The sequence below is a fragment of the Nannospalax galili genome, unplaced genomic scaffold, assembly GCF_000622305.1.
Source record: "Nannospalax galili isolate Female #2095 unplaced genomic scaffold, S.galili_v1.0 scaffold265, whole genome shotgun sequence".
NCBI lineage: Eukaryota > Metazoa > Chordata > Mammalia > Rodentia > Spalacidae > Nannospalax > Nannospalax galili.
In genome coordinates, this window is record NW_008353747.1 from 1 (window position 1) to 10,315 (window position 10,315).

The window sequence follows — 10,315 nt, forward strand, 5'->3', positions numbered from 1 at the left end:
GAGAGACACAGTGGATAAGAGGAGAGAGATGCAGACGTGGACTTTCAAAACACACACAGCAACAGGACTTCAGTCCTCTAAGCCAGTGTCCAGTGTCTCAGGGAACCATTTCTAAAGGTCATCACCTCCCCCCATGACTCCAATGTCTAGTCCTACTTGGTCAACAAGCACTTGGCCTAATTAATGGGCCCTCTGGGAAGGTGGCATAGATGCCTAGACCCTTCCGTCTCCTACCCTGAGATCTGAAAACTACCCAGGATGCTCTTCTTTAGCTGTCCAACCTAAATCTTTTCTGCGCTTGCCCAGATTCCAATAACAGGAAACAAATCCCATGAAAGGTGTGGGCATGCATGAAGTGAAGAGGGTCCCCTACAGCATGGGAGGTGGGGTGGGACTGGCGTTACACCCACTCACCCTTCTGTTGTAGTGCCAGCTGGCGCTTTGTCTCAATGTCCTGCAGTGTGGCTGCCAGGTTGCGAGGAAGGCTGCCCGTGCCATTCTGGGTGAGCAAAGTGCTCTGCAGGGGGAATGGAACACTGGAATCTGGGCTCAGCAGACCCCACCCCACCGTAAGGCCTGCATGGATGGACTTAGCCTCTGCAGAGCATGCCTGTCTCCATCCCACCACCACATGATGTCCTCAGACCTTTGGCGATGGGCTACGGCCCAGCGTAGCCACGCTGAGCTGGGAAGAAGAAGAGGAGGAGCCTGAAGAGGAGGGAAGGGGGCCACTGCGGGTTCTGGGCAGAGGGCTGGTAGCCTCACCATCCATCTTGGAGCGGTAAACCTGGAGAAAAGAGATGATACCCACTGATCCCCCAGCTCCCCTTTGTCTGCCACCCCATGTCACCTAAGCCAGCTATGAGGTACTGCCTTGGCACAGGGCCTCTGAGGCCTTCTGGCTCCAGCTGACAACAGGGTTGAACCTCCTGAGCCAGCCCAGTGCGCAGATGCCATTGGCAGCTGCCAAGCCTCCTTTCCTCTCTGAGCCAATCCCTGATCGAACCCTGGGCCTAAGAAAGGACCTATAAACTGACCCATGCAAGGAGTTAGTGTGAGCTGGGAAGAGCTGTGCAGGAGACCAAGTAGAAGCCAGGCTTCTAGTCCACACAGCTCTGCTACTCACAGGCTGTGTGGCTCTGAGCCACACACCTCCCCAACCTGGGCCTGGGCTTTCCCATCTACAAAGGAAGAGGCAGAATTAGACTAAGTAACTGCCAAGCTCCCTTGCAGTGCTAACACAGTGACTCTGGTCTTTGGAGTCAGGAGCTCTGACACAAGCCCTGCTGCTTCCTCGATGTGCAGCTTGGAAGAGATTATTTTTCCCATGTCCCAGCCTTTGATCTACAAACTGAGAGCTAACATCATCTACCTCAAAGGCCTGTGGAGAGGGTTAAATGCATCAAAACTTGTCCAAGTTTCTAGCCAGCTGGGCATCCAGTAGAGGTGCCACGTGTGTTATATGAATCAAACTCCTCCCAGAAGGAACACAGAATGTTAGCTGAGGTCACAGCCTCAGAGGTGCAGTGCGTTCACGGAAGAATGAGTTTTGAATGGTGGAATCTTACATGCTATGGCAGGTTGGTGCAGCAAGATTTATCAGAAGACTATCCAAGCACCCTTGCCACCTATCAGCATATTGCTTGGAGGCTCGGGTATGCCCATGGTGACATGGCTAACACTCCAGTGCTGTTACTTTAGAGAACTTGTCCCTTTCTTTTCTGCTTCCAAGTGTTATCCCTCGAAGACCAGAAGAACAAAATACTAGCAGCTTTTCTAGGACATACTAGTTCTTCCTACAATGGCTCATGTGTGTCAAGTCCCCAGAGTGAGAAGCTCTACAGAGAACTCCCTTCCATTCATCAGTCAATCCTGTCCCCTTTGGACTCAGGAGCCTGGCCTCCAGCTGCCCAAAGTACCAGCATGGCAAGATGGCTGCCCAGGACCACCCTTGTTGCGCTCTCAGGGCCCAGAGGACCCTCCTTGCCCTGCTGGGCTAACCCAAGGTACACTGTGTGGCTGAGGGATCAGCAGCAGGTGCTCAGAGCAGAGAGGAGCAAGACCTGGGGAAGCAAGGCAGTGAGGGGTTACCTGCAGCTGACGGGAAGTTTTGGCAGGCAGAGGCGGGGGGGAGGAGCAAGGGGAGGCTGTAGCAAGGCCAGTCCCCAGCCCGGCCATCAGCTCCTGGTACCACTGCTCTAAGTCTACAGCAGGGAGCAGCAGCTTCTCCATCTGGAGGGGTAAGGGGAGGGCAAGGATGGAGAGGAAAGGCCAAGACAGGAGGGAAGAGGAGAGGGAAGGAGGGAGGCAAAGAGAGACGGAGGAAGGAAGGAAGGAAGGAAGGAAGGAAGGAAGGAGGACAGGAGGAGGGAAGGAAGGAGGGGGGAAGGAGGGAGGGAGGAAGGAAGGAGGAAGGAAGGAAGGAGGGGGGGAGGAAGGAGGAAAAAAGGAAGGAAGGAGGAAGGAAGGAAGGAAGGAAGGAGGAACGAAGGAAGGAAGGAAGGAGGAAGGAAGGAAGGAGGAAGGAGGAAGGAAGGAAGGAGGAAGGAAGGAAGGAAGGAAGGAAGGAGGAACGAAGGAAGGAAGGAAGGAGGGAGGAAGGAAGGAGGAAGGAAGGAAGGAGGAAGGAGGAAGGAAGGAGAAAGAGGAAGGAGGAGGGAGGAAGGGAGGAAGGAGGAAGGAAGGAGGAGGGAGGAAGGAGGAAGGAGGAAGGAAGGAGGAAGAAGGGAGGAAGGAAGGAAGAAGGAGGAAGGAGGAAGGAGGGAGGAAGGGAGGAGGAAGGAAGGAAGGAGGAAGGAAGGAGGAAGGAAGGAAGGAAGGAAGGAAGGAGGAAGGAGGGAGGAAGGAAGGAGGAAGGGAGGAAGGAAGGAGGAAGGAGGAAGGAAGAGCATAAGGAGAAGGAAGAGAAAAATAGTGAGACAACAGTTGTGCTGATTGTTCTAAGAGCAAAGAGAAATAGTCAGGTTACAAGTCCTAGAGCACATACTTATGCTGTGCCAGCCAGCCAGCCAGCCAACCAGCGCCTGCAGGCACCAAGTACCGCCCTAGACCCTCAGCTGACCACAGAGGCCAGTGAGTAGGGGCAAACACAAACAGCCACACCAGTCATTGGGTGGGTTTGACAAGGACACACAGACCACCAACCTTAGGTGAAGGCGTGATGGAAGCGAAGGAGGAAGAGAGCAGCATGGAAGGAAGACAGGTGGTGGGAACCAGGTCCCGGGAGGCAGAAGCCCAGGGAGGCAGGCCTGGTGCAGGGGTCGGGGGCATGGGCGAAGTGCCCCACATCACTTTTAGCTGCTCAAGCGTCACATACTTGAGGGAAGGCCAGCCACAGGAGGGAATACAAGAGGTTAATGGAAGTAGAACCCAAGAGATGGCCCTTCCAACAGGGGAGGGGAAGGGGGGAAGCATAGTTGGACACCAGCCCCAGGAGAGAGCCAGCATCCTCTCAACAAGATACCCTCCCTGGAAAGCAGGAGGCAAGGCCTGTCCCTTCCAGACCATCAGGTTCTGAGAACAGCTCCCAAAGTCCTATGGAAGAAAGTGAACCATGTCCAACCCCTTGTGCCAACTTGAAGACCCTTCTGCCCCTAGCCCCAACCCAGGCTGAGGGGAAATGGAGGCTCTTGGGCATAGGTAGGCAAACTCTGTGGCTAGTACCTCACTGTCAGGCAGGGACTGGGGGAGCCTGCCAGGGCAGATGGCAGAAGCATAGGGGTCCAAGCAAGAACACAGCTGGAGAACCTCAGTCAGACTCACATACTCCTATGGTGCCCAGGGCAGGGGACAGAGAAGAGGTTAAGGGGGTTCAACCAAGTACTCAATACTCCACACTCCATGCCAAGCCTAGAGCCATCACTCCATGTCAACGCAGAATCCAGAGTGGGGTGAGGCATTCAGTAGTTCACAATGGCTGTGGGGGAAGAGGGACCTAAAAAGGGTAGGTGGAACTGACCTCTACTTTGGGGACCACCATGGCATTCAGATGCTGCATCAAGGAGAAGCTACATGCCTATCTGTGGGTTGGCCCTAGGTTGAGAGCAGGTGAAGCAGCCCAGAGAAGGCCTTCCAGGAGCCCAGTGAAGAGAAGGACCCAGTTCCTAGAACCTCATCTGTCTCCATCACATTGGACATCCCCTACTGGGCACACATGCAACACTAAACACCAGTCACACCATTGCTCAGGAAGGGAACCAGTCCCCAGGAACATTCACTGGGAACGGGAGCTGGTAACTGGTAGGGGAAAATGGAGCTAGCCCTAGGCCTGAGCAAGACAAGCTACAAGGAAGAGGCCTGGTCTTAGTAGGGAGCAACTTTTGTCCTCACAGATAAATGGGCCTCACTGCCCAGGACAAGTTACTCAGAAAGATGCCATCCCACTCGATGGCAGGTTGGGAGGACAGGGACCATGCAAGATATTTCATCATATAGTTTTAGGCCCTGAGCTTATCTGGGTGCTAGACACCCATAATTAGCTGCATCAAAGCACAGGATCCTGAGCGTGTGTATCTCAGGGCATCCACCCTAGCCCCAGAGCCAGACTGTCCTCTGGGGGGTCATAAAAAAGGAAGATGAGCCAGAGAGTTCAGTGTGTTGTGAACAACAGAGAATGGCATGTAGATTGCATGCAAATTAAAATGCAAATTAATGCTCTCACTTTGCATGGACCGCCCAGGCACTCTACGGATGGCATGCTGGCACACTCACACAAACTCTCAAATTGCCAGTGAAAGGATGTGTCACATGCCCTTCAGCCCTCCCTGGGAGGGCCTGGAGCTAGGTGTTTGGCAGGCAGGCAGAGAGGCAGCGGGCAGAGCAGAGCATGTCGTGAGTTGGGATTACCTCTTCAGCTTTGGAGCCAAGTGGAGCGGAAGCAGGTGGGGTTAAGGGGACAGAGGAACCCCCAGCCTGAGAAGACTTTGGGAATGGGCCCAGAGCCTTGGTCTCCAGCCCTATCTCTGAAGACTCAGAGATGAGCAGCTGAGCCTACAGAGACGGCACATGGTGAACAGAGCCCCATCCCTCATGCTCAGCTCAGCCACCCTGCCCCAGGCCTAAACTGCTTGAGCAGTGAGACAGGGAAGAGGAAAGGTCACAAAACCAGGCATGTCCTGGTTGGACCTTCCACACCAGATGTAAAGACTAGGGAAAGAACAGTTCAAAGGGCCTCAAGGCCCACCTCCAAGCTGAAAGCCTACTTCCACACTGAAGCCCACTGAAGTCCCTGGATTAAGGACTCCTAGATCCCTATATTCCTTCAAGTAAGTACACCCAGCCTTCACCAAACCTCTGATTTGTCCACTCAGGGCCTATAAGCACCTCACAAATGCTCAGCCACCCAAAAAAGAGAGATCAATAAGAACCCAAAAGGCAACTGAGAAGCTGGTGGTCATGGAGGGTCACAGGTCAGCCCCAGGACCATCTTCTACAAATCTCTCCAGGTCATTAAGTGCTCCATACTCAACCTCAGCCACTAGAATGAAGGTGGCACATGCTGCTCCAGAGCCTCCCAGGATCCCCTTGAGACTAAAGCTGGGGTCGATCCAGCCGTGTTACCTCTTTGAGGGTTGAGGTGGTCTTCGGAAAAGGCCTGCCTCCCGTGAGTGAGTGGTATCTCCTTTCCAGGACAATCAGCTTCTCTTTCTCCTGTGAGCCCAGAGCAGCAGGGTCAGGGATAGGGGGAGCAAGAGGGAAGTAGGAACCTTGTGAGGGTCCCATGTGCTATGACTACACCCCAACTTTCTGTACTTGCCTCCCCTCACCCACCCCCAGTCCCAAGACCTAAGGACAGCTACCTTCTGCAGCAGCTGCAGGGCAGCATTCTTGTCACGGGCCAGACGCTCTGACTCCTGCACTGCCTGGGCCCGGATCTGCCCAGCCTGACTGTCCAGGACAGCTAGGCGCTCCTGAGGAAATGGGATACAATTAGGCCCTGGAGGGACATGGCTGAGCCCAAAGTGAAACTTGGTTGACTCTCTTGTCCAAAGACCCAGGGCTCAGTGCAGGGAACCAACACACCTTCCTGCTGAGCCTCAACCCACCTAGGAGAACTGTGACTACCAGAATCAGCTCCTTCCCTCAGTCCTCCCTTCCTCCCTTACCCTTGTGCCACCAGGCGTGCTAACCAGAACCCAAATCCCCAAATGTCTATTCCCTCACTCCACAGCTAATGGCTCCCAAAACCTGGTGATACTGAACAGTTCTCCATCTGCCCATCCCCCACTGCCATCATCAGAATCCAGGCCCTGCACTTCCAGCTGGGCTTCTCCTGCTGTCTTTCTCACAATGTTCTGACAGTCCACGTAGCCTCAAAATATCTTACTAAAATACCCTTGTAGTCTTGTTTATCTGAATTTCCTAACCCATCTAAAAACAATACTACATTATTGAGTAATTTTGTTTTGTTTTATTTGGTCTTGCTATATAATCTAAACTGGCTTTAAACTAACTATGTAGCCCAGGCCAGCCTAAACTCATTTTGTAGTCCAGGCAGGTCTTGAACTCATGGCAATCCTCCTGCCTCAACCTCTTGAGTTCTGGGATCACGGGGTGAGTCATCTTGTCCCATTTTTTAAAAAATATTCTATTATTTTTATTTTATGTGTATGTGTATATTGCCTGCATGTTGGTAAGTGCACCCATGTCATGCAGTGCCCACGGAGAACAGAAGAGGCTGTCGGATCCCCTGGAACTGGAGTTATGGACAGTTGTTAACTGCCGTGTGGGTGCTGGGATTTGAACCTGGGTCTTCTGTAAGAACAGTCAGTGTTCTTAACTGCTGAGCCATCTCTCCAGCCCTTGTTTGTTTTTAAGATGAGGTCTCATTATGGTCCTCAGGCTGAACTTGAACTCCTGGGCCCAAGCAATCCATCTCAGTCACCAGAGAGGCTGGGCCACATCCTTAGAACCTGAGTATGCATATCATACTGGTTCTTCAGTAACTTAAAAAAATCCAACAAGGGCTGGAGAGATGGCTCAGCAGTTAAGAGCACTGGCTGCTCTTGCAGAGGACCTGGGTTCAGTTCTCAGCACCTACTTGGCAGCTAACAACTGTCTGAAAACGCCAGTTCCAGGGGATTTGATGCCCTCTTCTGGCCTCTGTGGGCATTGTACAACATGGTGCACCTACACACAGACAAAGCATTCATACACATAAAATAAAATAAAATAAAATAATTTAAAAAAAATACGTGGTAGTGGTGGTGGGGCTGGAGAGATGGCTCAGCGGTTAAGAGCACTGACTGCTCTTGTAGAGGACCCAGGTTCGATTCTCAGCACCCACACGGTGACTATGAACCATCCTTAACTCTAGTTCTAAGGGATCTGAAGCCCTCTTCTGACCTCCTCGTCATTGCACAACACAGGTGCACTCACTTACATGCAAGCAATACACTCATACACATAAAATAAAAAATAAAAAAAATAAAAAAATACGTGGTGGCGCATGAGGCAGGCAGATCTTTGTGAGGTTGAGGCCAGCCTGGTCTACATAGTGAGTTCCAGGACAGCTGGGGCTAGAGGGAGAGCCTGTCTCAGAAAGATAAAATAAATTAAAAAAAAAAAAAAAACTTAGAACAAGCAAGGCCAGATCACCCCTCCACAAAATCTTTCAGGATAGAACACAAACTCCTTACCTAGCACTTAAAGGCTGGCAGAACTGGACCCTTGTGTGCTTAGCCCCCCATACTCTCTGGCTCCACCATGTTGTACTCTCATCGGTGCCACTTGGATTTTCAGCCTTCTCTTCTGCTGCCCCCTTGGGCCATCTCAGTCTTCTCTGCCATCCCAAGTCACATCCTTCAAGACTGAATGCCACCTCCTCTCCAAAGCCTCTTGATTGTCATTTCATTTCCTTGCTCCCTTCTTTGTGTTTGAATTATTCCTTATCACCATATACCTTGTCTTATCTGTGATTTATCTGTCTCCACCATCAACACCCCACCCTGACTATAAGATTCAGGAGCAGGACCAGTATCATTTCGGTCTCCACAACCCCAACAGTGCCTGGCTTAACAATCATGTGCTAAAAGAAAATGAAAATGTATTAAGTGAGGGGAAAGAATGAGGGCTAGGCAAAATAGGCTGGACTAATCTCAAAAGGGTTTCCTGAAAGAGGTGGTCTTAAACAACCACTCTTAGGAGCAACAGATGGGAAAAGAAGACATGAAGAAGGGAGCTGTGGGGGCTGGAGACATGGCTCAGTGGTTAAGAGCACTCACTGACTGCTCTTCCAGAGGACCCAGGTTCAGTTCTCAGCACCCACACAGCAGCTAACAGCTGTGTTTAACTCCAGTTCCAGGGGATCTGACACCCTCTTCTGACCTCTAGAGGTACACATGATGCACTTACATGCAAGCAAAACATTCACACACATCATAACAAACATAACATAGTATACATAACATAACATAACAACATAAAAGAGCTGTCCTAAACTTGGAGTCAGCCGACACAAAGATTGAAACAGTAGACAGGAATCCTCACAGCAACAGCTGCCACTGATTTAGACCTATGAGGAGCTGGGAATGTTGCTAAATGCTTTTTTTTGGGTCTTTTTAAGACAGGGTCTCCCTGTAGCTCCAGCTGTCCTGGAACTCAGTCTACCTCCTGAGTGCTGGGATTAAAGGCATGCGCCACCACGCCCACATAGATGCATTCATAAGGTAGTGAGGGAAGCAAGGGTTCTGGACTTGATATTCAGCAGCTCCCCACTTATCACCAAACCCAGCAAGCCCCCATCATACCACTTCTCAGCTCCAGTCCCTGTATCTTTCTGTCCTCACCTTCCATACTCTAGCAAGACAAACTGCAAATGTACACATGTGGGATGTATGACACAGGCAGCAGCCATAAACACAGGAGCCACTTAAGCCATTCCCACCAACCCTCTCCTGCTTGTTCCTAACATTTGCACACCTGTCCCACTCCTCTGTCACTCTCTGTGCCTGGTCTGGCTGAGGATCAGAACTTTACTGCATCAGAGTTGGTCAGAGACAATACTTAATCCTCTCGCTTTACAGTAAAGCTCAGTCATGCAGGGGTTGGACCAAAGCAGGAAACCAGGTGGATGCCCTTCCAGTGTTAACTGACTAGGCTAACATCCAAATTTTGGGTCTCTGTGTGTATCTTGGCACTTTCAACAGACACCTTTACAAGGCTGAAGGTATAGATTAGTGGCAGAACATGTGCTTGACATGCAGATGGCCCTGGGTTCAAGTTCAAAACCAAAAGAAAAAAAAATTAAGGACAGTAACATGTCACCTCAACAGCAGTTGCTTCCTCTTCCTATGGCTTTCTGTTCCTTGCCCAGATAAGTGCCAGCTCCCTATGTGACCCAATTCCACTTTCTCCTGGGAGACTGAAGGGAGCCAGGCTTTAAGGATACTAGCTAGCTTTTGCAGAGGCCTGTCCATCATCATACCCTATTCTGCCTTTGTTTGCCCTAGCCTGTTACAGTTCTTGTTTTGCTGGCAATCATAAGGAAACTGAGACACAAAGCAGTCTTGTGCCATTAACTTTTATAGTCACCTACTGTGACTCAACTCCAGGTCAGTGGCCTGCATCCCACACCAGTGCTGTGCGGGAGTGGGGGCAAAGCACACCTTCCTCTTGGCTACGCTGCGCAGCAGCTCGGCCTTGCTCCGCAGCAGCCCCTGGCCTGCCAGCTCCCGCTCCTCCTCCACGCGGCTCTCCCGCTCCAGCTGCTGGAACTCCAGGTCCTCAAAGAGTTTTGTCTCAGTCTCCAGAGCATCTGCCTCCTTCAAAGACAATGACACCAGGGGTTGGGTAATGCTCTCAAAGCCACTCTGGGCCCTGAAGGCCAGGCCACAGAGACATGAGTTGTGGGGCTCAACCCAGGGAAACAGGGGAAGGACTCTGCCCCACCGCCCAACTCCCCCTGCTCTGCCTGGAGGCGCCCTTTCCGCGGGCATCACGTCCTGGGAGCGCTGATGCCCACGCAACCTTGCCAGTCCCCTCCAAGCCATAGCACCGACCCTGGTGTCCGGCAGGTACTGCAGGGCCAGGTGGTCCCGTCCCACCGCTCTCCTGTCTTCGTTCTGGGCGGTGGCCCGCAGGGGACAGGGCAGGGGGATGGTGGAACTGACCCTTCTCAGCTGCTCCTGTAACTGTTCCCGCACTGACTCGGGGCAGTTATCGAGCTGCGTCTGGAGCTCGGCGTAGAGCGCCTGGCGGGCCTCCAGGTGCCTCCGTCCCGCGGCCAGCTCCGCCCTCTCCTGGTCGGCGGGAGGGGAGGGAGGCGGGGCACAGGGGAGAGAGAACACACACTCCTCAACTCCGGCCCGGCGCGGGG

General features: G+C 52.3%; 1 protein-coding gene across 7 annotated transcripts in view; it reads right to left on the reverse strand.

The window, feature by feature from the left end:
* Nucleotides 1-19: 19 nt before the first annotated feature.
* Phldb1 (pleckstrin homology like domain family B member 1) overlaps nt 20-10,315 on the reverse strand; it is a 35,106-nt gene continuing 24,810 nt past the window's right edge. For 6 of the 7 annotated variants that reach the window (XM_017802678.2, XM_029554926.1, XM_029554925.1 and 3 more), the window contains 7 exons: nt 10,110-10,238; nt 9,606-9,761; nt 5,799-5,909; nt 5,560-5,649; nt 2,092-2,232; nt 647-787; nt 21-517 (listed from right to left, as the gene is read on the reverse strand). In XM_017802678.2, coding sequence (XP_017658167.2) covers nt 401-517; nt 647-787; nt 2,092-2,232; nt 5,560-5,649; nt 5,799-5,909; nt 9,606-9,761; nt 10,110-10,238 — 885 coding nt within the window. In that variant the 3' untranslated portion in view covers nt 21-400. Of the gene's footprint in view, nt 518-646; nt 788-2,091; nt 2,233-5,559; nt 5,650-5,798; nt 5,910-9,605; nt 9,762-10,109; nt 10,239-10,315 lie in introns of all 7 variants that reach the window. The other variant, XM_029554927.1, reaches the window with a different exon arrangement.